This window comes from Urocitellus parryii, chromosome 1, assembly GCF_045843805.1.
Source record: "Urocitellus parryii isolate mUroPar1 chromosome 1, mUroPar1.hap1, whole genome shotgun sequence".
NCBI lineage: Eukaryota > Metazoa > Chordata > Mammalia > Rodentia > Sciuridae > Urocitellus > Urocitellus parryii.
Window position 1 is genome coordinate 188,235,905 of NC_135531.1, and position 27,605 is coordinate 188,263,509.

The 27,605-nt window shown below is 53.5% G+C and overlaps 1 protein-coding gene across 4 annotated transcripts in view; it reads right to left on the minus strand.

Annotated features, from left to right (window-relative positions):
* Bin1 (bridging integrator 1) overlaps positions 1 to 27,139 on the minus strand; it is a 55,491-nt gene extending 28,352 nt beyond the window's left edge. Inside the window, exon 1 of one of the 4 annotated variants that reach the window (XM_026388222.2) lies at positions 26,772 to 27,139. In XM_026388222.2, the coding sequence (XP_026244007.1) occupies positions 26,772 to 26,855 (84 nt within the window). In that variant the 5' untranslated portion in view covers positions 26,856 to 27,139. The remainder of the gene's footprint in view (positions 1 to 26,771) is intronic. The other 3 variants (XM_026388230.2, XM_026388239.2, XM_026388248.2) reach the window with 3 other exon arrangements.
* Between the last annotated feature and the right edge of the window lie 466 nt (positions 27,140 to 27,605).

Here is a 27,605-nt window from a genome sequence, read left to right on the forward strand (position 1 = left end):
TGTAAGAAGTTGTTCTACTGTGTTGTATAGGAAATAATGACAAGAAAAATAGTCTGCACGCGTCCAATACAGACACAACCATTGTGGGCCTAGCTACCCGGTACAAGAACAAGGAACAAGACAAGAGGCAAACGATGCTCAAGGAGATGGAGAGACAAGAGTCTCTGGAATGGTGGGCAGATACAGGAGGGAGCATCCACACATTGGTTCATTCATATGGATTCCATCAATACGTGGCAAATTCAAGTTTTGCTTGTTGGAACTCTGGAATTTTTTTCCCCAAATGTTTTCAATCCACAATTGGTTGGAGCAGAACCTGTGGATACAGAGAGCCAACCATAAAAGCTACTTGGTTCCTCTCATGCCCACTCTCTTGTCATGTGATATCTTCTGCCATCTTATGATTGCCAAGAAGGTCTCCCCAGGAGACCTTCAATCAATCTCGAACCTCCCTGTCTCCAGAAGTATAAGAAATAAGTTTCTTTTCTACTATGATTTAAATAGTATACCCCAAGGCCCTTGTTCAAGGCTTGGTCCCCAACCAGTACACTGTTGGGAGGCAGTGGAACTTTAACAAGGTGGGGCCTAGTTGGAAGTCACTGCCCTTGAAAGGGGTATTGGGACCCTGGCCCCTCCTGTTCTCTCTCTTGGCCTCCCTGCTGCCACAAGTCCAGCAGATTGCTACACCACAATGACGTGCCATCTTGCTGTAGACACAAAAGCAACAGCTCAAGTGACCACAGCTTGAAATCTTCAAAACTATGACCCAAAAAAAAACTTTCCTCTTTTTTAAGTAGATTATCTCAGATATTTCTTAGGATAATGGAAAGCTGACTAAGACATTCTCTTTATAAATCATCCAGCTGGAGTTTTCTGTTATAGCAACACAGAATGGATGAAGATAGGAAGACAGTCCCTTGGGCCTTACAGCCTCCCCACCCTCCATCCAGGCTCCACCATCAGCCAAGAGCCTCGGACAGGCTTGTTGGAGGGATAACATCAGGAGGGAGGCTTCAGAAACAGAGTGAGTGGCCAGGTGTTGCTCATCACACACTTCCTCCCTGGGAGCTCCACCCCCCGACCTGGCAGCTGGCAAGGGAGCTGAGCAGGAGCGGGGCAGCCCCACGTCTCCACATGAGTCCACTGCCTGGGCTCAAGGGCCATGACCACCACAGGGAGCACAGAGAGCCCTGAGCTGGCAGGTAAGCATCCCAGACAGAGGTGGCCAGGTCGAGTCTGAGGACACTTGGAATCAGCGCCCAATCTGAACAGACTGTTAGGAGTGACCTGCTCCAGCCACACTGCTTCCTCCTTCATAACCCACAGGCAATGCCGGCCCACCCCTGTCCTTACGGTCACACACACACTCTCACACCTGTACATTCACACATACACACGACCACATGCTCTACTTCAGCTGGAAACCTCAGAGGCCGACTCCTCCCACCCCCACCCCGGTCATTTACAGTTGTTCCTCTTTGGCTACGACTGGGGGAAGAAGCAGAGGCCAGAGGTAAGGTGGGAAGGTTAGGGCAAAGAGGGAGACCCAAGACCAGGAGACAGGAAGGATTTGGGAAAAGGCAGGAACTGGATCAGGAGGCCGACAGGAAGCCCTGACCAGAGGGCTAGCAGGTTCTCCCATACTTCCCTCCCTCCCATGGCCATGCTTCCTCCAACCCCAGAGCTCACTGAGAGGGAGAAAGATATAATAGCAGGGGAGGAAAAATAAAGAGGCAAGAAGGACAGGGAGCCCTAGGAAAGGGGGCCAGCCCAGCAGCTGTCCAAGGCCAGCGGATCACCATGCACCATGTCCTCTGGCACGTCTTCCCTTTGAAGGTACCAAGGTGGGCCACACTTCCTGGAATGCCAACTTTGCCCACCCAGGGCCCAGCCAGCACCTGACCCACCTTGACCGGATTTTGCAAGGTGGTCACTGCCCTGCTACATCTTCCCTGGCCCAACCTAGGAAGCCAGTGCTCTCACTGGGCACTGGCCATCTCTCTCTGCCCGCCTTGGGAATCTCTGCTGGAGCAGCATCCCAGTTGGAGACAGAGGGAAGCATGTGGGGCTGTGGTAGCCAGGGCAGAGATCAGACAGGGGAGACTGAAGAGATGAGGCACATCATGTTTACACCCAGGACACCTAAATGCTGCTTGGTCACCTCGGTATCTGTCTGCATCCCAGGGATACAAGGTTGCTCTCTCCATCCCTACCAGTGCCTTCCGTCAGGAGACTCACCTGTGAGTCATGCACATGCACACACATGCGCACAAACTACACACACACACACACACACACACAAACACACACCAACCTCTACTCTGACAGGGTCCACATCCCACCCATTTAACACACCAAGAGTGGGCACTCCCTTGCCCAACTCACAGATGGACCGGGGGTGGGGGGGGAACAGGGCAGGCAGTAAGTGTCCAGGATGGGCCTCACCTAGCAGGACTCGGGGAATATGGGACAATTGAGCTGGGTTTGGAAGGATGAGAAAGAGCTGAAAGAGGAGGAGGGCCGGGTGGTACAGACCTGTTCACAGCCTCCTCAAGGTTACACGGAGGCTGAGGGGGTGGGGCAGGCCCCAGACCACCAGCATCATTTACATTTGTCCTGCACTTAACCATAGGTGCCTCACTTTGTAATAAACAAAGAAGAGCCTTTGTTCATGTGACAGGAGAAGCCTGGCTAGACACCCCTAGCTAGCAGAGGGAAGGAGGGAGGGAGGAAGGGCCGGGCAGAACCAGTATTTAGTTCAGGAAGCCTTATCAGTGCCACTCAGTGTCACTTCATATCAAAGCTTCCTCTCACCACATCCTCAGCCGGAGGCCAGGCGTGAGTGGAGCTGAAGTGCTGGACAACAGGCTGCCACGTGGCTGGCTCCAGAACCGCCTTTTGCAAACACCCACAGGGCTCAGCCTCTCCCCTGGGAGGCTGGGAGGTTCCCAGACACAACAGGGCACTGTGCCTCCTGGTGCCAGAGCCCATGAGGGCTTGGCAAGAGGGTCCCATGTACTTCAGAAAAGGGAGGAGGCCCTGCCATCCCCGCATTGTGGCCCTTATTCACAGCCTAGGACAAGAACAAGAGCTCAGGGCCAGTCTCTCCTGTTGATATGGGGAGTCCAGCCAAGCCCCTAAACAGCCTTGAACATAGGAGTGAGTTTCAAGGATACATGTCAGTGCAGGCCACCAAACTCAGAGAGAGGGGAAGCCCCCACAGGCTGCTCATCACTTCTGACCTCCCCCACCCCTGCATGAACTTCAAGACACCAAGCACTTCCCCCTCACCTCCTGTGACACATGACAGGTGGGTACAGACAAATCAGGACCAATGGTCTTAGGTCATCCAGCCGGGAACAGCCATGACCAGGGAGGGACAAGGATCAGGCAGGGAGGGCACTGCTCAGATGAGCAGTCGTGTGACCTCTCCTGGCTGAGCCTTGGGTTCCAGGCAATCCCCTCCTGGAGGCTATGATCTCTGTCTGCCTCACCCCAGAGAGTGGCCAGGCCCCCTGCACTTTGGAGACACACACCCACCACCTAAATAGCAAGGCACTGGGGCAAGGAAAAGCACTTTTCAGAACCCAGGACCAGTGAGATGAGCCAAACCTGGAGCCAGGAGGAAAGCCTGAGGGAGGCAGGGACAAGGTCACATTCTCAGTCAGCCCTGATCCAGGATTCCAGGCAGGAAGGCAGAAGGCTGCTCTGCTGGCCCAGGCACCCCCCTCCCACCTGCAGCAAGAGGCAGAGATGAGGCCGAGACAACCCCCAGTTAATGATCCGCACACCTCACCACACAAACACCCATATGCACATCCCCGTCCCTTTCACCCACCACCACATTGCTGAGACCCCAGAAGAGGCATCTGGCCTTCACCTTCTTCATTATCTCCTCCCAGCACTGGCTCAGCTGCAGCCTCAGAAAGGTGGTGTTGAAGAGTGAGCCCAGCCGGGGGGCAGGGTGTCTTCCCCGAACTTCTTCCTCCCAGCAGAGCCTGCGGTCAGGGACCACAGTGACAGGATATACGCCCTCACGCCCCTGCAGTTCACACCAAAGCTCCCCAGGCAGCGAGGCATGCAGAAGGCCCCAGAGAAGGTGCAGTTTTCCCAGCCTGCCTCTGGGGGAAACAGTTCTCCAAGGCAAAAGGGAGAGGGGATCCCCAGAATCAAGCTAAAGACAATCAGTGGTCTGCCCACCTGTCCAGGGCCTTTTGGTTTCAGGCTGTCTCCCTGACACCCTGGGCCTTTCTCTTCTGAATCTCTCCCACCCCCAGTCCCACACCTAGCTCAGGTCTGCCAGGCTAGGAGCTGCAGCTGACTGAACAGGGCCCTTGTCCTTCTGCCCTAATGCTCAAGGGGACTCCCAGGAAGACAGGGGAGGGCCACCAGCTGCAGGTCTTCACCACCACAAGCTCGGAGGCCTTGAGGGACATGCCTGGAGATGCTGGGGACATCAAAAGACAAGCCTGCAACGAGGCAGGGTCTGTGTGGGTGGGCACCCAGGCAGAGAAAGGATACAAGGCCTTCCCTCCTCTCTTCTGCCCTGAGAGGACTCTCACTGCTGGGCCCACAAAACTCGGGAGGGCAGAGTTGGCCTCTCCTGAGGACAATCCTGCAGGGTCCCACCTGTCACCAGGCCCCTCAGCCTCCCAAACCCCCTCTAAGGCCATCTCTCAAACACAACACACAAGGTTCCCTTGTTCCCAAGCACACTCCTGACTGCAGCTGGCACTTCCCCAGAGGGACAAGCGACTCCTCCTAATCCCCATGATCTGCTCAGACACTGGAGTGGCCTAAGCCCACTCCCACACTGCCAGGTGGAGGGTCTGGGTGGCCTCCAGTAATCCAGCCTCCAACAACAGCCGCAGGAGGGCAAAGGGGTCAGAAAAGAGGTTCAAAGCCACCATTTACTACCATATTTCATATGCCCATCAAACTTTTTATTTTGAAAAGATAAACCTCAAAAAAAAAATTGAAATAGTGCAACATACTGTTATCTACCCTTCTCGTTGGTCCACCAACCAATTGCTACCATTTGACCACAGTTGCTTTTATCTCTCCATATAAAAACAGTTTGGTCCCTTTTACATTTGCCCAACAAACCTAAAACAACCTGCAGAACCATGACCCTTCACCCCAAAAGACTTCACCACTAAATACTTCAGCACAGATCTTAAGAGTATTTTCTAGCCAGGAGCAATGCTGCACACCTGTAATCCCAGCAGCTCAGGAGGCTGAGGCAGGAGGATCCTAAGATCAAAACCAGCCTCAATTAAAAGCAAGGCACTAAACAACTCAGTGAGACCCTGTCTTTAAATAATATACAAAATAGGGCTGGGGATGTGCTCAGCGGCCAAGTGTCCCTGCGTTCAATCCCTGGTACCCCAAAAAAAATTTTAAAGAATTTTCTATATATCTATAATGGCACAAGCACCCCCAGTATGCTTAACACCTATTTAATAATATTATATACATATAGATATACATACATGGACTATATATACAGTCCATATTCAAATATTCCTACTTAAACCCCAAAATGTCCCTCACCTCTAGATGGCTTGTTCACTTTCCAACGTGCGATCCAAGCACAGTTCACACATTGCCTTGTTTGTTGGATCCTTTAATTCAGAATATTTTCCCACACACCTATTTATCACTTATTTTTTTATGATTTTGACAATTTTTTTAAAGTACAAACCAGCCCTTTGGAGAATCCCAAACTCTGGATTCACTTGAGTATTTTCCTGTTATTATGCTGAGGTTGAACATATTTTTGGCAAGAGTACTACAGAGGTGACATTGACCTCTTCCAACTGCATTACCACAGAATAGCCCCTACCTGGTATGTTAAACTTGACCCCATGGTTTGACTCATGTTTGCCAGATTTCCTGGAGCAAGAATAACTATAACTTTTTTTTCCTTTTTTTTTTTTTTATGTGGAGGGAGTACTAGGAATTGAATCCAGGGGTGCTTAACCACTGAGATACACCCTCATTTCTCTTTATTTTTTATTTTGAGACAGGGTCTCACTAAATTGCTTAGGTCTCACTAAATTGCTGAGGCTAGCCTCAAACTCGTAATCCTCCTGCCTCAGGCTTCTGAGTTGCTAGGATTACAGATGTGAGAGATAATTTTCCTCTTGACAACTAGTCATCTGCTAGTCACAGTCACTGTCACCATGTGAATGCACATAGATTGGCAATCACTTTGCTATTCAAAGTGAGGTCCCCAGCTGTATCACATCACCTGAGAGCCTGGTAGAGATAGAGAATTTCAACCTCCACCCCAGGTCTGCTGAGTTGATTTCCACTTTAGCAAGACCCCCTGGTGCACTGAATGCACATTAAACACTGAGATGTATCGCACTGTCATCTTCAAGGAACTCCACTGTCACCCAGACTCTACCTCATGCCCTAACATTCTCTAAAAAGGAGCTTCCCTCAATCTTGCCTTTAAGGGGAGGGTAGTAAAGATAAAGTAAAGTCATATCTTTACTACCCTCCCCTCTTTGCATTTGTATATCTTTGCAAAGCCAAGATATACAAACGCATATCTTGGCTTTGCATTCTATATGTTATAAATCTATTTCCATCATTATTCTTTTTGATGCTCAAATATCCCAAAGATAGCCAGTGGGAGCCTCTGGACACGTCCCCATTCATCTTCCTGTACTTCCTTCTGGCACTATAAGGTGCTCCATGATCAGCCTGTCCCATCCCTGCCTCAGCCCTAGAACCAGCTAATCCTTCAAGGAGTCCTGACTCTGTCTGGTGGGCAGGTATGCTCCTTGCTACTGGGGTGTCTTTGCTCCTAGGCATTTAGTCTTCACACCATTCCTTGAACTACAGATTGTTAACCCCACTTTAGAGATAATAAAAGAAAGGCAAAGACACTAAAGAATTCAGCCACACTGAAAAACAGGAGCAGAGCCAGGACCCTGTGGCTTTGTGGTGCCCATAAGCAAATGCTGCTCAGATTTGTCTTTCTGTGGAGAGTGAGACAGACCCAGGGCCCCTGCAGCTACCCTCTGGGCCCATCACTGTGCTTGGGCCAAGGCCACAGTGCCCACAGGCTGCTGCAGTCAGAGACTGAGCATGGTGGAGCTCCAGGAAGCTCTGGTTCAGGGTGGTCGGGTGACCTTGCAGGACACTCTTGGGACTATACTGTAGTCTGGATCTCTTCCAGCCAGGACCTCCCATCTTCCCCTTCCTTTCAGTAGCAAGTGGGCATCTGGCAGTCCCACTTTATGGAGGAGGAAATAGGAACAGATGCTGAGGTGACCTGGCCAGGACTGGGCCCTCTTCACTGATGTCACTCTTGTCCTGAGGCTGTGGGACCACTCATGGGAGAGCTTCCATGTCTCATCTAGCCCAGAAAAGCTCTGCCTCTCCCTCTTCAGAGTTTAGGGAACTCACACAGCGGGGCGTCAGATGCTCTGCCCCTTCAGAATGGCAACACTTAGCCCAGAGGCTGGAAATTCTAATACTCAAGGTTTAGGTCTGAAGTGTAGGTCCAAGTAGGAAGGAGAGGGTAACCAAAGGGAGAGGGAATAGGATGAGGGCACAACCTCTGATGGAGAGCAGCAGGCTGTGGGGTCCCTTAGCCCTGCCGCTGTGGTCACAAAAGGGAAATGAAGCCCAGGAAGCAGGGCCCAGGGCCACTAGGAGGTCATCCCAGAAATCAAATCCAAAACAGAGGAGAGACCTCAGGTGATTAAAAACAAAAACAAGCCCTTAGACTTCTGTAGCACAGGGCTGGCTGGCCATGCCTCTGACTTTGCCTTCTACCTTCCAAAGGTACAGTGACTTTTTAAGAAAGATAAGCACTGAGACACTGGCCCTGGGCAAAAAGCCAGGGACAGTGTTCCATCCCCAGGAGGCAAAAATGCACTCCAGCCATCAGACCCCCATGCAGTGCAAGCTCCCCCAGACAGGAGGTGGTGCTCATACACATGTGACACACCCTCCCTGGCAGAGGTCCCTGCCCACCTCTGGAGGCACAGCAGGAATCATGAGGAAGACATGGAGTCAGGCAAGAGGCTGAGGGTGGGAAGAACAGGGGAAGAAGAACCCCAAATGAGGCAAGAGAGCTGGAGAAAGAACTAGAGGAAGGGAAATCAACATTGAGTCCTAGCTGGTCTCCGGCCTGAGAAGAGCTGAGCACCTCTCAGAGAGAATGGAGGGTCCTTCCCTGTGTGGCTCCTCCCCTCTCAGCTTCCCAACACACAACACACGCAGTCCAAGAGATGGACGCGCGCCCTGGCCTTAGTTCTCTCCCCTGCAAATCTCTGCGTCCCTATCCCAGGGACCTATTTCCTCACACTGACAGGGAGGTGGTGGCAGGAGGAGCTGGCTTGGGGACAGGTCATCATCTCACTGTCTTTCCCCTGAGGGAAAATGTTCCAAAGGGAACCCTTTCCCCATCAGATTCCATCTCTGGACCATGCGCCTGCCATGTAGATCCCAGCTGAAGGCACTGACCCTCCCCCTGAGCCCCACAAAGCTCACGCTGCAAGGCAGGCCCTTTAGGGAGTCTCTGGTCCAAACCCCCTTCTGGTCCAATTAACACCTGATCCAATTAACACCCCGCTCACAGTTGAGCTCATATCACTGGGTCTCCCTCAGGTGGTGACTGTTGACCCCATTTTATAGATAAAGAAACTAAAGCCCAGGCCGATAGTCAGTAGGAGAGCCAGGCAGGACTCACACCTGTCCAATTCTACAGCCCAAACTCCACTTGTGATTCTCAGGCTGGGGGACACAGGCACCTAGAGTAGCAGGCAGCCCGTGTGGCATTTACTGCCCAAGATTCCGCACCATCTTGCCAAATTCCAAGGATTTAACTGGTAAAGAAAACACTTTTGAGAAATAAGCAACACAGATTGTGGATTAGAATACAAAGCTTTGCAATGATATACCACACACACACACACACACACACACACACACACACACACACACACACAGTCCAGGTTCCTCCTGGCCAAATGAGGCTGGGTGGCCCCTGCCCGGAAAGCTTACAGCCTATCTCCCACCCACATGGTGATCTGATCTGTCTTTTGAACAAGTCCTTGTGCTTTGGAAGTCACTGTCCCCTGACACCAGACCACAAAGATTCATCAACACTTTTCTGTGGGCCTCTGGTCACAACAGCTGACTAAGGAAGCCAACTGGCCTCTCCAGGAAGGCTCTCATTCCAGAATGACCACCACCCTCCTCTTTTGAGTGATTTTTCCCTTTCCTTAGTGAAACACTGGTGAGAGGAAAAACCAATGTTTGGTTTTCCTTCTTCTGTCCTTAATTGACTGAATAAAAACTTGGCCACTTATGTCAGCCCCACAACAATAACTTTTACTGTGACTTGCTGGTCAAAACCCAAAGTGCAAAGAGGCCAGCTGCCTTCCCAGCTGGTGGGGGGCAGTGGTGTCTGACAGCCAACACCCCCTGAGAAAGAATGAGGGTGGAGGGGATTGGGGGAGGAAAAGGCAGGTCCCCTCCCCCACGTTTCCCTCTTCAGTGGCAAGGGACACTCAGACCCAGGGAAAGGTGTCCAGTTGACCCTGGGGGACCAGGAAGCCCCCCCACCTCTCTCTCCCTTTATTCCTCCCAGGGTGCCTGAAATTCCAGCCAGTTCAGAGATAAGCCTACTGCCAAGCAGCCAGGGTGGGGCCACCCAGAATCCAGAGAAAGCCAGGCTGGGCTAGGGAGGGTCAGGGAGCCCTCAGCAAGAGCAGAGGCAACTGGGCCAGAGTCAAGATGGGGAAGAGGCTGAGGGAACAAGCTCAGAGGGGCTAAAGGAGCTGGGCCAGCCAAGCAGAGGGCAGGAGGTGACACAAAAGCAGCTCATTCAAAGGCATCCCAAAGTCAAAAGAGTTCTCAAAATCTAAAAGGAGGAGGAGGTGGTCCACAATGGGGAAACCAAGGATCAATGGTTAGGTCAGCAATGAGCTAGAATTTGCACGTGGCCCATGGGCTCCCAAGCCCGTGGCTCTGGCCTGCCACCCCTTACCACCTGCCACATGGGCCTAGGGTGAGCCAGTCAGCCAAGAGGGAGGTGCCAGCTAAAGGAGAGATGGAGAAGCTGCAGTGCCCAGGCAGTGCTGGGCCCAGGGCTTGGTGGTGACTCGCTCCACGACCATCCACCAGGCCCAGCCAATGCCCAGTCATCGGCAGAACCAGGTGTCCACCAGTGGGTAGCAGGGTTCCTAGAAGGGCCAGGGCCACCTAGACCCCTAATCAAGCACCCAACCAGCCTAGCCCTTTCTCACCAACCTCTAGGAGTGGGTCAAGCTGCCCCCACCAGATTTCGCCCCTCATAGCCTGGACCCAGCAACCCACTCCCCAACAGTAAGTCCTCTCTTCTGGCTCAGAACTTGGCCCCTAGGCCCCTGGGCTGTGTGGCTAGAAACTGCAAATGTGCTCTGAAGCTACAGTGTGCCTGATCCTGTTCTGTAGAGACCCAGGCAAGGTCCCCACCCTGGAGCCCACACTACGGAGGGGACATGGTAAGAAGGATGCACATCTCTGAACAAAAATTAAGCAGGACCTGGAGAAGAAGAGATGGATATGCAATGGCCAGGGCCCACAGAGCCTCCCCACCATTGGGCCTGACCACTCCCCATTCCCTGACCATTCCTTTCTTCAGTCCTTCCCACCAGGGTGACTCACTCAGAGCAGTGACCAGCTTAGAGTAACTAGTCTGGACAGCCAACAGAGTGCCCTTTTTGGTGAGTGGACAAGAAGTGCAGGCAATGGCTTCAAAGTGCAGGCCTATGCTGTGCACATTTGGGCAGTAACTTCACCTCTCTGAGCCATTGAACCTCATCAGTAAAGCCAAGAAATCACTCCAAGGGGGTTTTAAAAGTGAGTTGTGACTGTATAGACAAGACAGTACACTACAGAGTGGTGACTGGTTTTCCCTTTTTGTGCTTTTACCCCTATCTTGACCTGAGATTCATCCACCCAGGCCAGAAACCTTGGACAGCCTAATCCACCAAGTCCCCACTCTGCCCAGTTCCCCCCTCACCCAGCCCACACATGCCTGTCTGGGTGCCTGCCACCCCATACACCTGCCCCCATGACTCACTAGGGCTCAGCATTCCTCTGGGAAAACAAAAGTCATCCCACCCCACAGCCTCTGGGACCAAGCCCTTCAGCAGCCTCCTCCACCCACAGCTCTGCAGACACCTGCAATCCCCCATCACTTTACCCTGGTCCCCTTGGTCAAAAGGGTAAAGTGGTACAAAGCCCCATCAAAATCAACCAAACAGCAAACCAAAGTAGTGTCCCTGTGGGACCCGCAGCAGCAACTACCAGAAACCCTGGCTGGGCCTCAGCATTGCACCCCCCCAGTGCCAAGCCCAAAGACTGGCAGCGAGGACTCAGCAGCAGAGTGTGAGTGACACAGGGAGCCTCTCTGGCCTCTTCTTTCATGCTGGGCGGGGCCCACTGAGGACAGGGTGTCTCCATAGGCACGCACCACACCCTTGGCCGCAGCCCTCGGCCCATCTGTCCTAAGATGTCAGCATAGCCGCCCCACCTGTGCCCCCACACGAGTGTGGGTGCTATTCTCAGCACAGGCCAGGATGCTGGCCATAAACAGTGCTGGGATCTGCCCCTCCGGCCCATCCGCCTCCCACCTGCCCCTCAGCACCTGCTTACCTGACTCAGCGAGGAGCAGCCCATGCTGGGGAGGGAAGGAGCCAGGGAGCCCAGGAGAGCAGGGAAAGGGCCTGGCAGCGCGCCCCCCCCCCACCCCGGCCAAGCAAAGGTCTGAGTGGGTGGGTGGGTGGGCAACGAGCCTTGGTGCCATGAGCACCCCCACCATCCTGCCTCCCTAAAGATGCCAGGCCCTGCTGGACCTTCATAACACTTCCTCCAGACCCAAGACTCACTCATCCCTCTGAATGCCCTCAGCTATTTGTATGTCTGTTCCTGCCTGAGAACCTCCATCTAGACCTGCACCCAGGTTATTCACTAATTAATCAGGGTCCTCAGTTTCCAAATCTGTGACACAAAAACTACTAAACAGTAACTAAGAGAGATAAGATATGCGTTTACTTCAAACACATCAATATTATTTTGGACACCATTGTTACTTTTGTTATTCAGTGGAGTGAATGCCCAGAGTTGGTTTTAAATAGCTCCCATTAGTCCTGCCCACCATGAAAATTCAAAGTGCAGCACAGCAGGGGGGAGACCACCCTCACTGCAGCCTCATATCACTCCCAGAGCCTGGGGCTTCCCCAGAGCCTGGGTCTCCGGGCCACCATGCTAAGAGCCTCCTGCCTCAGACCTAGACTATCCACCATACCCCGCACCCAAGGCACCACAGAGAGGGACCCCTGCATTACAGAAATGGAGCCAAGGTGAGGCTGGCAGGTTCAGAGTCCAGAGCCAATGAGAGGGGCCCTATCCTGGCACAGGGTCATTCCACCATGTTTTCCCCCACGAAGCCAGTAGAGGAGGTCGCAGGAGAGTTGAGAATGGACACAGAAGGAAGGAGTGAGGGCAATGGGGAGGAGAATCAAGAGGGAACTCTAACAGGCAGAAGGAGTCACATGCCCCCACCCTGCCCCTGCCCTGAGCCCTGCCCCCAGCCTTGGGCCTCCATGGCCTTAACCCTTCCTCTGGCCTTGGTCCTGCCCCTGCCCATGACACTGCCCCTGCTCACAGCCCTGGCCCTGGCCCTGCCCATGGCCCTAGCCTTAGCCCTGGAGTTGCCCCTATTCTCTGGCAGATGGAATGAATATTCAGGGACATAGATGGGACTTTTCCAGGTGTTCCTCTGCTGATCCCATACCTATTATTCTTGTGCTGACAAAAGGGAATGGCCTTAGAGAACATGGTGGGCTAGGGGAGGCTTAGGTGGGTGAAGGAGCCAGGGAAGGCACTGTCCATCACCTCCTCCAGATGCAGGAGGTCTGTACACAGCTGGACAGGAGCAGGACAGGAAAGGGAAGGAGAGGGACCTCCCAACCCCACTCTGACAGGCTGCATGACTTAACAGGTACCAATCCTCTCTGGGCCATAATCCAGGTCCTGCTAACACCACGCAGAAGTAAAAGGAGCAGAAGAGCTCAGAGAGGCTGACCACTGCCCAACCTGCTACCCAGCATGAGGCAGTGTTGCTAATTAAATGTCTTCACCACCCTCGAGGCTTCTCACCAGCTCAGGGGAACAATTGCACAGGGCAGCCAGAGAACTGTCACTAACCCACAGCCTTAGGCAGGTCACCAGCCTCCAGAGCATGAAAGTCTCTGACTTCCAGGACTCAGAGCCTGACTGTCTGAGAAGGTGTGTGACCCCGTCCCTCTGCTCAACAAGCCAGGCCTCCTCCAAAGGCTATAGGAGGAGGGATGTGGCAGTGAGATCAGAGAGGTAGAGAGAGGGCAGAGGTTCCCAGAAAGCATAGCCAAGATCAGCACCCCCACTGTGCCTGCAGCCCTGGTCTCATCCCTAACTGTCCCCTCCCATAAGGCCCTCTTCACAAGAGGAAACGCTGCTCTCCAGCAAAAAGGCCTTGATCTGCCAGCCAGAGCAGCCAATCACAGGAAGGAAGGAGCAGGGGTTGAGATCCAAAGCTAGGTTGGAGATCTGCAGATCCCTGGCCATTCCATGCAAGGACTGAGAAGGCTGGAGTTCCACAGTGCAGCTGGGGCCTAGCACCTACAAGGTCCTCAACAGACCATATCCTTCCCTTCCTTACTCCCTCTGATGGCCTTCAGGTCATCTAGATCCCAAGTGGGGCACTGGTGGCCCAAGGCCTGGTCTCAGGAATGATGCTCCAAGAGTTTCACATGCACAAGACACGGTGTGGCCTAACACCCTCACACCAGCCTAAGGTCCTAGCACTGTGACCTTCAGTGGCCTCAGTATGAAATGGAGACACACATTCTCCCATTTAATCCTCAATGATAAACCCATTCCACCAACAGCAAAACTGGGGCTCGGAGGGGATGAATAACTTGCCCAAGGTCAAAGGACTTAGGAAAGCAGAACTGGGATTTGAACCTGAGCCTCTGAGACTCAAAAGTGAGAACTCTTCCCACCTTGCCATACTTTGAAAAGCCTTTCCCATCCATCCCTCATCCCCGGAGTCTCACACTCCAATTCACTATGTGCTGTGAGTCTGCTCTGTGCCCAGAGCCAGCAATATAAATGCACAACAGAGCTCATCTTCCTCCTTGAGGGCTGGGGTTCAGCAGGCAGGATTGTTACCCCATTTTATAGAAGAGTGAAGAGAAGCCAGAAAGGTAACTAACTAGCCTATTACTAGTTCCTATTACTAACTGGCCCAAGTAATAGGAACGGGGTGGAACAGAATCCCAGGGTCTCAGCTGCCTGCCTGAGGCCTTTGCAGCTCCAGACATCGCAATGCTAAGGCAGCAACTCTGCCCACAGAGTGAAAGAGAGCTGCTGCAGATTGCGGGGGTGGCCTCTCCTCTCCGGTCAGAGTGGCACAGCAGGCAGGGTGACCCGCCAGTGCAGCAGCTCCGTCCTCACTCCTGAGCAGTTTCCCACACGCTGACTCAGCTCTCCCGGCAGGGCCCCGAACCTACACCCACTTCTCCACAAAGCTTCTGCAGTCTACCCCAAGCCAGCCTGGGAGCAACCCCCACCTGGCCACCAGAGCTGGGGCAGCACTGGCCCCTAAGTCCTCAGGATAGAACAAGAGCACGCCTTAGCTGTGGCCTTCTCCAGGCCTGCTGACCATTCAACCAGTAAGGTAGGGCCAGGCTGGTTCACTTGGAGAAGCAGGTGATATTCCAGCTCAGCCAGGCCCACTCCCAGGACATACTGCTTCACTGGGTCCTTGGAGGGAAGAAGGGACATATTTCAGGAAAAAAAATAACAATATTTGGGTCCTGTCCCAGGTTTAGCAAATGCATCCAATTAATTGTGGATTCTGATTCTCCATTTAGAACAAGATTCAGCTCATACACCTGGCTATTCACTTGGCCTTGAATTGCTTCTCAAGCTCCTAAATTCCCCCAGGCTCCCCCAATCCTTTCTTCGAGGGAGGTAGGAGATATGGCATCTGACCTAGCTCCCCCTGACACCCTGAGATCTGGGGAGCACAGAGTCAGACCAGCTTCGTTCAGATCCAGCCCCGAACCTCTTGGGCACCTTGATTCCTGCAGGCTCCCAGGTCCCCTGCACCCTGCCTTCATCCTGAAATAGCTGAGGGAATCCCAGGGGCCACATGGAAATACCCAACAGTGAGAGGTCCAGCTCTCTCTTATCAACTTCTCTTCTGATGTGCCAGCCTCCTGGGTAACCAAGAGTGCACCCCCACCTTCAGTCCCCAAACATACACCAGGTGCTCCCTGATTGCTGAAGCCCACACACTGATTTTCATTTGAAAACACATTTGCTCTTCAATAATCATCCTCCTGCCCTCCCCCACCATCTCACTCCAGGAGAGGGATAACAAGCTAGTGAGAAAGGCCACTCTGAGTTTCAAAAGGGAGGAAATGCCAGGATTCCCCTGAGCTTCAGTGTCCTCATCTGCCCAAGGGGACTGTATTTCTGTAGGGTGACCTCACAGGACAGAGAGAAACAAATGGCAGGTGGTAGATGTGATGGCTCTTAGTAATTTACCAAATTCAATGAAGATGCTAAGGTGGTCCTGCCCTCCTGAACCAACCAGACCCAGTGGGAGCCAGAGCTCACCTGACTGCAGGCTTCCCAGTCCCCAGATGGGCACACTGGGGCTCTGTGGCCAGGACCCAACTCAAGTATCTCAAGTTCAAGTTCTTCTGATACACATCAGGCTCCTCCAGTGAATGAATGCATGACTCTGAGACCCTCCTCTGGCCCTTCAACATGCAGCCTGACCTGGAACCATGTGTCCTCCATCCCTACCCCCTTCAATCAGGGTCTAGCTCAGAGGAGCTCTGACTTCCTCCCTTGTAAGGTGAAGCCAGCCAGCACCTCCCAATTTAGCTTCTTCAGCTTATGCAGGGAAAAAAAAAAAAAAATTAAGGACACTGCAGTTCAATTTCAAGAGATCTGCCATAGCACAGACAAAACACAAAAGCCACAATGGTGTGCGCCTGTGGGATGTCAAGGGCTTTCCCAAGATCTCCCTGGGGCAGAGCAGAGCATCAGCCCCCACCAGTGAGCAGGCTGCTAGCCAGGTGCTTCACCCTCAAACAAACGCCAGGAGCAAGAACTCCCACCATACCACTCTCAGAGGATGAAACAGAGAGGTCAGGCAATGTGCCCAGGACTGCAGGGCAAATTCCCTGTTTTCTCTGAAGGTTAAAGCTTCTTAATTCTCCCCAACATGCCCCTGAATCATCTTCTTCCTCTTTCTCCTACCACCTGCCAGTGGTCCTGAATCCAGATCAGCACACCCATCCTCCCCATCACCAGTGTCTGTCCCCCTAGACAGTTATCCATCAACAGACAACGTGGAATAAGACAGCTGATGACAGAGGAAGAGGGGAGCTGTAGGAGGCTGGCTAAATGGAAAGCAGGGGTCCCCACAAGGGACCTTTCATGGCTCAGGCCTCTCAGTGCCACTTTGGTTCCCAGGGCCCAGTGACGGGCCCAGGCTCGCCCAGGGCTCAGGCATCTTGGCAGGAGCCTCATGGAGAGGGTGAGTTAAGCAAAGGGTCCAAAGAAAGCAGTCACAGCTGTTGGAAAATGGAGCTGGATTGGCAAAGACTCTCCTGTCACCCCATCCCACTTCTGGTCCTGAAGTCCCAACAAAACTCCTGCAGCCACAGGACTCCCTTGAAACTCTAATCAGCATCATCAACCCGCTGGTGCTCCCAATCCTCCATCCACACAACAAAGACTGTGTTCTCCTATGCCCACTCCCCATCCAGTGGTGTGAACATGCAGCCAGGGGTCCCCATAGCTGGCAGGACCACTCAGATCCAAAAGCAAAGGGAGTCTCCTTGCCCATTTAAGTTAATGGCCAGCCCCACAGGGAGGAGCAAATCACAGGTGCCCAATGACCCTTGCAATTTGCTCTCCAAGCCCAGCAGTGTCACGCTCTCTTTGTGTCATCCTGGGTTCTGAAACACAGAAACAGACCTGCATGGGGCAGAGCTGGTGCAGAACACTGTCCACCAGTAATTCAGCAGCAGGTGTCACCTGGCCCTGACCCCAGCCCTGACAGGCAGCCTCCAGAATTGCAGCCCAGCCCTGCCCCTGTCCCCATGTGCCTTCCTGGAAATGTTTGGATCTTTTCTAGTTGAGGCTGCTCCCTCTGAAAACTCAAGACTCACTACCTCTCCCAGGCCTCAGTCTTTTCCTCCTCGGAAAGCCAGAGACTCCTGAGGCCCACATCAGTAAAATACCTAGTCCTTAGTTGAACCCAAACCTGGAGTCAGAAATATGGTTCAAATAACACCTGAAGAAAAAAGCTAAAGAGCTTGATGCGGGTCTGGGGCGGAGCCCACAGGCTACATCCCAGGCCTGGCTCCAATCTTCAGATCCAGGCCTCAACTCACCCCATCCACACTCACCCTTCCAGGTACCCAAAGAGGCCTTGGGTGTGCTGTTCCCAAGGCTGCCAGGGCACGTCTCCCCCACCCCAGCCTGCCTCTTTTGCCCTGGGATTCTGTCCAGACTCACCATCCCCAAGGACCCCTTCCTGATGCACAAGCCTAAGGCACAGACCTCAGGGACTACCTCCGGTGCCCTCCCTAGTCCCAGGATGGGCACTGTCTGCAAGGCAGGGAGCTCCGCTGGCCAGGGACAGCACCATCACGAGCCTCTCAGCATTTTGGCTCAAAATGGACATAAGAGAAAACACTACCAGGATAATAAGATGGCCATGGCCACCACCTATAGGTGAGCTGCAGTCCTCTCGGGGGATTGAACCCGTGTAAGAAGAGACTCACACAAATCAAGGAGCCAGCCTGGTGCTATGGCATGCTCCTGTAATCCCAGCAACTCAGGAGGCTGAATCAGGAAGGAAGTTGAGGCAGGAGGTTTGCAAGTTTGAGGCCAGCCTTAGCAACTAAGCCAGGTCCTCTTTCAAAACTAAAAAAAATGTTTTTTTAATTTTTTTTTTAATTTAAAAAGGGCTTGAGATGTAGCTCAGTAGTAAAGTGCCCCTTTGGTTCAATCCCCAGTATCAAAACAACAACAAAAACAAAAACAAAGCAAGGAGCATATTTGGGGAGACAAGACCCTGAAAAGGGTACCCTGACGACATTGAGGAAAGGGTCAACAAAGGTCTGGAAGAGCTGAGAGCAGCAAGCCGCGCTGGCAGCAAGGAATTCACCAGGGCTCAGTTATGCAGCAGCTGCGGCCTACAGCCGCCCACTCACTCACTCCCTCCCATGATGATCTGGGACTCAGCTCATGGCACTGGGCCCTCACACTGCAGAGGGGACATGTCCACAGCTCACAGCCCTTCCAAAGGGGCAGAGTACTCAGCACTCCAAGCTCTGTCCCAGAAGGCTTCAAGTCTGGACTCCTCCCCCACTCCATGCTGTGACCCCAATCCCACTGCATCTGCTTGCTGTGACACTCAGGATCTGGGTCAGGGAGCGGGGAGAAGGTGTGGGTCCTTGCAAGCTGAGGGAAGAGCCTCTGCAAAGAGCCCAGGAATTGCGTCTGAGGGCAGTGGCAGGCTGCATTAACAGTGAGGTGTCTGGTCTGGCCAATCACACTAATCCCCACTACCACCAGTCAGCGCCCCCAGTGCCCCTGTCACCCATAGGCTCTTATGAACACCCATCTGCTGAGGACTGAGGCCAAGCCCCATTTGGCATCTGGCCTAAAACCAGGCAGGACTTCGTAGCAGGGCCCCAGCCAATCACAAGAGCCCTGTTACCCATCACCAAGTGTTATAGCTACTGGCTTAGATTAGGCCACACTACAGCACTGGGCTGTCCACTCATCTTCATGCCATTTGATCATGGGAAAAGGCAGTGTGAAAGGAGGACTAGATCACCCCACAGTGCTAGAGGCAGGGTGGGATCGGCACCTTGTAACCCCATTCCGAATCCTGCAGTCCCTCTCTTCCAGCCTGCACCCTGAAACCCAGAGTCTTTGACAGCCATCAGCCCTGTCTCTTAACTACCAGAGAAGCAGTGCACCCATGCATGCAAGAAGTACAGTCGGCCCTGGGTATCTACATCTGCAGATTCAACCAACCACACATCAGAAATCTTCAAAAGAAAAAAACTGTGCCTGTACTGAACATGCACAGACTTTTTCTTGACATCATTCCCTAAACAATGCAGCATAATCACATATTTACATCACAATTACTTTGTATTAGGTATTATAAGTAATCTGAAGATGATCTGAAATATTACAGGAAGAGGAGCCTAGGTTATATGCAAATAATACATCGTTTTATATGAAGGGCTTGAGAATAGAAGAATTTTGGTATCTGGAAGGTGGGGATCCTGGAACCCCCCCAACCAAAGATAGCAAGAGACGACTTATGGATGTAACAGTGACTGTAGGATACAGGCCATCCCTTGTCCTCATGAGCAGAGATACACAGGCCTGCCTCCAGCCTCCTCCAGCCTGAACCCAGGCCACAGAGGTAGGCATCAAGGGACCCAGAGCAGAAATCCCTCACCAGGAAAAATCTTCTCTGTGTGCTTGCATGTGATGGACAACATGGCTACTTCTTCCTCAAACACAGTAAAAAGTGACTAGTAATGGCTATCACTTCAACAAAGAAACATTGTAGCAATGACTGAAACAAAAGTAGGCAGGATACAATTTCAGAATAAGGAGTCCTCCTTTAGATTAAATTAACATAGCTTTTATTATTGGAGAAAATACACACACACACAGGGTCTTGTGTCCTAGTGATGCATAAACCTGTGACTCTGGACTTGTTTCTCAAAACCCTATGTCTTCCCGTCACCCCCAGAGTCTACCACACACCCCAAAGTAAAAACCTGGATCCCAAGTGGGGTTGGAGGGACAGGCAGGGTCCCCAAGCTGGAGACTGCCATCTCATCAGCCTGTCTCCAAGGTGGTCTCCAGGGTCAGACCCACTGCCTCATCCACAACAGAGGTGGCAATCCATGGGAGTCACACCTCTGGGCCAAGCCTCAATTTCTTCCTTTGCTCAAGGGACTCCTAACGAACTCACTTGTTGGCAGGGATGACGGCACAAGGCAGGTGTACAGTGACCCACAGCTATTATTATTAAGTTAATATTTGACAAACCTTCCCCTGGGGCAGGAAGAACCTGCCTTTCTCTTTTCCATTCCCCAGCCCTGACCCCTGCCAGCCATTGGCATGTGTACAACCTTGTGGCCTTGTTAGGAGGTGGCAGCCTGAGGCAGGGGTGCACAGAAGCCTGGGTGCCAGGCTGGTGAGGTCGCACGAGAAGAGCAAGATGCTGAATCCTACCGGTGGCTCTAGGGCCCTGCCCTGGGCTAGCAGCCTCCCCATTTCATTCCCCAAAGGCCTCTACCCTCAGCTTGCAAGGACCCACACCTTCTCTCTGCTCCCTGACCCAGATCCTGAGTGTCACAGCATTAATTAATACCTAATAAGTAATTAGATATTACTTATAATACCTAACACAAAGTAGGTCTGAAGTATCCCTGCTTCAGACAAGGAAACTGAGGATCAGAGAAGTCAGCATGACTGGCCTAGGATAATAATCCCTGGGGAGGGACTCAACCCCATCTCTAAGGCTGTGTCAATCTGCTATGCCAGTCACAGCTCCATGTGGAAATCTTACACATGGCCCTCCTGGTCTAGGCCATCTCTGGCACAGTCCCCTTCATCTTTTAGTGGCCTCTCCCACCTCCCCAGTCTACATCCAGCATAGGGGGCCCTGCCCCCCGGCCCTGCACAAACACCCACCAAAGCTGCACATCTGCCCGGATCTGCCCTGCTTGGTACTTTCAGTGTTGGTGGCCTTTCTTTGTATTTTTAATCCCAAAAGGAGACTTGATGGAAAGGTGGCTTTAGAAAAACACAACATACACCAGGCCTGGTGGAATACACCTATAGTCCCTGCAACTCCAGAGGCTGAGGCAGGAGGATCAAAATTTTGAGGCCAGTCTTGGTAACTTGGGCTCTAAGCAACTTAGTGAGATCCTGTCTCAAAATAAAAAATATAAAAGGATGGGGATATCGCTCAGGGGCAAAGTGTGCCCGGGGTTCAATGTCCAGTACCAAAAGAAAAGAGAGAGAGAGAAAAGAAAAGCACAATACACCTGGCATCCAGTAGGAAGCCCTGCTCGCAGAGGTGCCCTCTCACCTGAAGACAGAAGCTTCCCACAACCTCAACCCAACCCTCCCATTGCATACCTACATCCTACGTCACATCTGAATCTCAGATCAGCACAGGTCTCATATACAGGACACCCTCTTGCTTTCCAGCTCCTACCTATCACCACAGTCATTTGTGTATTGACCCTCCCTGGCTACGATATCAGCTCTAGAAAAGCAGGGGCTTGGATTGTTCACCTCTGGGTTCCTACTCCCTGGAACAGTGCCCAGAAGGTAGTGGGTACCGAATATTTGTTGTGAGAATAAATGAATGAATATGCAAACCCCATTACCACTTTACCAGTAGTGAAAAGTGAAGATGAGACAAGGGAAATGTGCCCAGTCACAGTTTATGTGTAGGAGTCGAGATTCACTCCCAAACTGTCTGATCTCTAGTCCAAGCCTTCCACCTACCGTAGACTGTCCCTGCACACACCACACACAGGCACATGCACAGAGCACAAACACACACTACACACATGAACATATGCATGCACCACGCCAGGACTGTGACAGCACCCTAAGCCCTGATCAGCTAAGGGCTCAGCAGGGATTAGCTATCTACAAAGGCCTGTAATGGACCCTCCCAGGGAGAGGAGTTGGGAAGACAGACTGTGAGGGGAAGTAGGTCTCCCTGTGGGGGTTTTGTGGTGCTGGCTTTAGTGAGCATTTGCTATGTGCAGGACATCTGTCAAAGGTTCTACTTTCCACAACATACATGTAAAGAGGAACCATCATTATCCCCAATTTGACAAAAAGAAACAGCGCTTGGGAAGGTATTGCAGCTTGCCTAAGATCCCGCAGCCAATCAGGGAAACCCAAAGCCCATTCACATAGTGATTTGCAGGACACAAGGCCTAAAGTGGAAAGTGGGACTCTGGGGTTCTAGAACCTCATAGCAAAAGGACCACGTGAGGCTCAGCCTTGGGTTACAGGGGCAAAGGCCTGGCCAGGTGCCAGAGAGCAAAAGTGAGAAGGGAGCTCCAGTGGGTGATCTGTGAGGAAGAAGAGAAGTAGTCGAGCTCAGCTTCCCTGAATCCCCAGCATTGAAGACTTGATCAAATCTGACCTGAATCTGCCACCTGTCCACCCTTTTCTTCCAGGTTGCCAATGTCCTGACCATCCCCACTCCCCACTCCATACCTCAGCCCACACTCATGGCTCCTGGGACCTCTTCTTCCCTGGGCCCCAGGCAGCCCATTACACTCCCCTCATCTGCCCTCCTAGACAAAATAGGCTTTGCCTGGCTTATGTCCTGCCAGCACACTGTACTAAGGCCATCCAAGCTTGCAGAGGCTCAGAGAGGTCCCCGGGATGTGCTTCCAAGCTCCCCTCACTCACCTGCCTAAACCCAAAACCCACAGAGCTTGTATACACACCTAGATAAGATGTCAGGATCCCTCCCTCCAGCAGGTGATGAACATTTACATAAATAACCTGGGTTCAAGGGAAGCTGATGGCAGTCTAGAAGGTACATCAAAAACCTGGGCAAGCTGGGCACAGTGGCACATGCCTGTAATCCCAAGTGGCTCAGGAGGCTGAGGCAGGAGAATCTCGAGTTCAAACCTACCCTCGTCAAGGGCAAGGTGCTTAGGAGCTCAGGGAGACCCTGTCTCTAAATAAAATACAAAATAGGGCTGAGAATGTGGCTCAGTGGTCAAGTACTCCTGGTTCAATCCCAGTACCCACCCTGCCTCCCCCCAAAAAAAGCCTGGGCAAATTCAAAGGGAAAAGGCCCAGAGCAAGGAGATAGAGAGACAGGTAGAGGAAAAGACAAATGATCTGGGAAGGAGGAAGGAGGAGGGCAAGGAAAGGGTCTCAAATACTCAAGGGCAAAGGTGGACAAAGCACCTGCTGCTCTTGTGCAGAAGCTCTGGACTGGGGTGTGAGAAGGAGAGGTACCTGCAAAATCAGTAGTCCAGGTGGGCTCTGAGCTCTAGCACAAAGTAGTATGATTGGATGGGTGGTAAGGACTGCCTATGCCCCAACTGCCTCTTATGTTAAAAAGGCCACAGGCACCTACTTTTAAGTGTGGCCTGGCCACTCTTATCATTGCAGCAAGGATGGGCTTGGTGTATAGGTCCAGCTCCTACTGAAGAGGCTGACAAAGCTACTGCGTGGGGAGACCTTGACCACACAAAGGAACATGGTGAGACTCATGGCCATGTGTCAGGGTCCTATAAATAACTGCCACTGCCCCTTCCTTTAATGAGCATCTGCTGGGCATGCCAGTGTAGTGTGTGCATGGACAGCCCTGGGACCTCCCACTCCCAGCTGGTACTCCCCACTGTCCAGCCTGCTCAGGGAAGGCCAGCCAGGAGGGGGAAAGTACACACTTCCACCCTGGTCATGGCCTCTCCCATGTTCATCACCAGCCCAGCTCTGCCAGGACAAGGCCCAGCCTCCTTGACACATGCTCCATGAGGACTCTCAAACCTTTCTCCAACAGAACAGATTCCACCCCCTGCACCCCAGCTGTCCTTCTGCCCAGCCACCCCATCCCCCAAGGAGTTCTGTCCGCCAACCTCTAATCCTCTCTGTCATCTGACCCAGGCTCCACCCTAAACTGGCTTTGCCCAGCCACCCTTCTGAGGCCCAAAAATGGACACAGTCATTTATAGAGGGTCCGACACGCCAAACGCAATGGGAAGATGACCTCATGGCGCCCACAGGCCTGAGCTCAGGCACACTGGGGGTGGCTGAGAGGCCAGCAGTGGCAGTAGGAGACCTTACAGGAATACGCTCCTCATGAGCCAGAGCCACATGCAACCAGGTCTTTGATAGTGTCCAGGGACTCAGCCTAGGACAAGGCATCTGGCTCACATCTAGATAGGATTTGATGAACAAGGGACAGCAAAGTAGTACACGACACAAATCGGCCCACCCACAGGCCTGTTTTAGGGCTCCCAAATCAATCCCCCCAAATGCCCTCATTTGTTCATAAACACTAAGCTCCTATTGGGTGATTTACCTATTGGTAAATGCCCAAAGTGCACACATATGGATCTGCCCTAATCAGTGGTAGAGGCAGATGGATCAGTGGGTAACAGCAACCCAGGATCCATGGAAAGACACAGAGGAGACCTGGTTCCGTGACTCCCATAGAGATCCACAACACCAGAGGACAGGGTGCCCTTAACCACACTGTGACCCCCTGAGTCTCAATGGATGTTTGAGCTGAGATGGGGTGTGCGGGGAAGAGAGGATGAACGATGGGGGGCACTTCTTCCTATATGAATATCATTTGACCCTTCCACCATAGCTCCTGTTATTCTTCGTCAAAAAATGCCCTCCTATGACAAAAAAAAAGGAAATAGGAATTGTCCCGTTATTCATTGATTTGACTGAGGCAAGGTAAGGACAGTGGTGGGGCGATTGTAAGGCAGCAGGATTGAAGTTCCATTAGCGATGGAAGTTAGAATGGGTCCTGAACACCACCAGAAGATGCTGAGGAGGCAGCCCTGTGAGTAACAGCCAGCCTGTGACAGATTCTGAGTGGCAGGAAAAGCCAACAGAAGAGGCTGGTGTGGATTGAGGTATGGGGAGCAGGGCCTGCAGCTGGGCCAGGAAGGAAAAGGATGGAAGGAAGTCTACGTTCAAAGACAGCCATGATGCCTGTTACACTGCCTTGGCTTCTGGTGGGGTGAGGGTGCCTAACTACTACCCATGGGGAAGAGAACAGCTGTGGCACTAAGCAACTGCAGTTCCAAGAAGCCCAGGTTTGGGCAGGGCCTAACCTGCTGTTGGCAAAGTCCAGCATCCATTGCCCACCAATTGTCAGCCAACTGCCCAAGACCACAGAATAGGGGTTGAAGAGGGAGCTCAAGCCAGGCAGGAGCTCCCAGGCCGCTGTGAGCCAGTGACACATGGCCACTTACAATAAGGGGACACAACTCATGCCTACTTTGCCTAGAATTACATCAAAGATGATGCTTCAGAGAAAGGCAGTTGGGGCAAAGGGGCACACCAGGAGCAATGGGGAGCCAGGTAGGAGATGGACATCAGCAGAAGGGGACAGGGAACCTGTCTCAGCGAGCTCTCCGATTCCTATTCATCTTCCTCCTCCTCTTAGGATCAGGAAACAGGCTCAGGCCCAGGGCTGCCTGCTCCAGGCACCTAGATGGATTAGCCAGTCATGGGGAGGAGGGGGAGCAAGAGTAACTGCTGCTATCCCTCCAACCTGGAAGATGTAAGTCTTCCCAGCCCCCACCAAGCTATTCCTGGGGCTCTAATCCCTCCTCCTGGGGTGGGGTAGGGGAGCTGGGGCTGGCCAGATTTGGAGCCTGGCCCACAGCCCTTCCCTCCACACACAACCCACCTCCTTAGCCCAACCACAAGGATAAGCACTGGGACTCAGGGAGACACAGGGGAAGCTTCCCCCAACCCCCCACCCCCAGCGCCATCACGTGACTGCATCCTTAGGGAGCCCGCAGGTCTCAGCTGCAAAAGTCATTGTTTATAAACAGCCACAAGGCCTGCTGAGGAAGGCCGGCTGGTCCCCGGGTCCCCACCCGGACCTCCACGGAGCTCTTGGGGGGCTAGCTACCCTGGCAGAAACACGGATTCTACATTCTCAGATTTCAGTAAGAATCGTCAGGGGGAAGTGGCGTCAGCAGCTGGCGTGATCCAATTCAATAAACCAGAGATGGCTTGGGATAAAAAGCTGACCCGGCAAGGACCCCCGCCTCCCAATCCCTGCATTTCCTGCACAGTCAGGGTGCCCCAGGAAGCCCCGACACCATCCCCCCGCGCCAGCTGGGAGTCACTCTCGGCGAAGAGGGGTCGGATTTCCTGCGGCGCCCTACACGCCCCTACTCTGGGACAGGTCCCCACCCGCCCGGCCAGGGCTACCAAAGCCAGCACCGCCACCCCCTCCTGGACAGCGGGAAACGCCAAGCCCCTGCTCGAACTAGGGGACCTCCTGGAGGGGTGCGCAGCCCTCTGCTGACCGCGGAGCCAGGCAGGAGCTCCCAGGCCGCAGGCACCTCGCAGGAAAAGAAATCCGATCCTTCTTTCGGGCCAGTGGGATCCAAGGTGGAGAGGTGGTGGGAAAGAAAACTGCGGGCTCCAGCACCCCCGGGTTGGGAAGTAGCCTTAGGAGTCCGGGGCGTGCGGTAGCCCCGGGCCGGAAAGAAAAATGCTCCCTCCCTTCCCCGGAGTGGGCCCCTCCAGAATTGCCCGCACGGGCTTGGAGAGCTGGGGGTCCCCACCTTGCCTCCCAGCCTCCCAGCCCTTGGCCTCCAGGGTGGGGTTACACAGGACCAAGCGCAGCTACGGGATCCCAGAGCGTGGGCCGCCACTTCTCCGCAGGGGAACAGCGACTGTACAAAGCGGCCGAAGGCAGGGGGAGGAGGGGGTGAGCGGACAGCTGCGCCCTCCCCAGCCCCAGCCCAGGTGGGGAGACAGAGAACGCGACCCGAAGGGGAAAACTCAGAGCGTCGGGGGTCGCAGCCTAGGGACCCCTGGGCAGTCGCCGTGCGACGGCGACAGGGCCCGACCCTGGGGAGTAGGGGGACAGGTGACCGAGACACCGGTTCGCTCACCTTCTCCTGCGCGCGGGTGAGCTTCTTCTGTACATTGCTGGCGATCTTCCCCGCCGTCACCCCCTTACTGCCCATCTCTGCCATCGCGGCGCCGGCCTCGCCCGGTGGCGGGGGCCCTATCTTGCTCTGGGAGGCCGTGCGCGCCGCGCTCCCAGCCCCCAGCCCCGGCCGCGCGTCCGGCCCCGGCTCCTGTCCACGCCGCTCACTAGTCAGCGGAGCCGACTGACGGAGGCGGAGCGTGCGTTGGGCTAGCGAGACAGCGACGCTGGGACCCGGGAGGGACGGACGAACCGAGGAAGGGGGCAGGGAGGAGGGGCTGGGCCTCGGGCGGCGGTCAGCTCCCCCTGCCCGCCCCCTCCGGACAAGACACTGCCTTTTAAAGGGCCACCCCTCGCCGGAACCGCACAGCCTGGGAGGAGGGAGTCTGCTTCGAGGACGCCGGGTGCTGCGGCGAGAGGTACTCCCAAAACGCTCGGGTGACACCGCCCCGGGGCGGGGCCTAACACGACAGTCTGGGGTCCAGGACCGCCGCGGGCCCGACGCTTTGGTCCTCTTACCCAGCAGTCACCTCCTGCAAGTCTGGAGGATTGAGAACTTTCGAAAATCAAAGATAATGTGGTGTGATTGGTACGTGGTCAAGGAGCCTCGACTGGAAGAATATGGCCCGAGAGTCCAGCCTTTCGGGGGCTCGCCTCCAGCTGGATTCCTAAAGCTCCGCCTTCTCGTTGCTGGTAGCCTCACAAGTCTCTCTGCACGCCTAGGGCACATCTCCAAGTCTTTCCCTGGCGCCTAGCCCTGTGCCATCTTAGGGCTCGGTCTTTCCAAGTTGCCAGT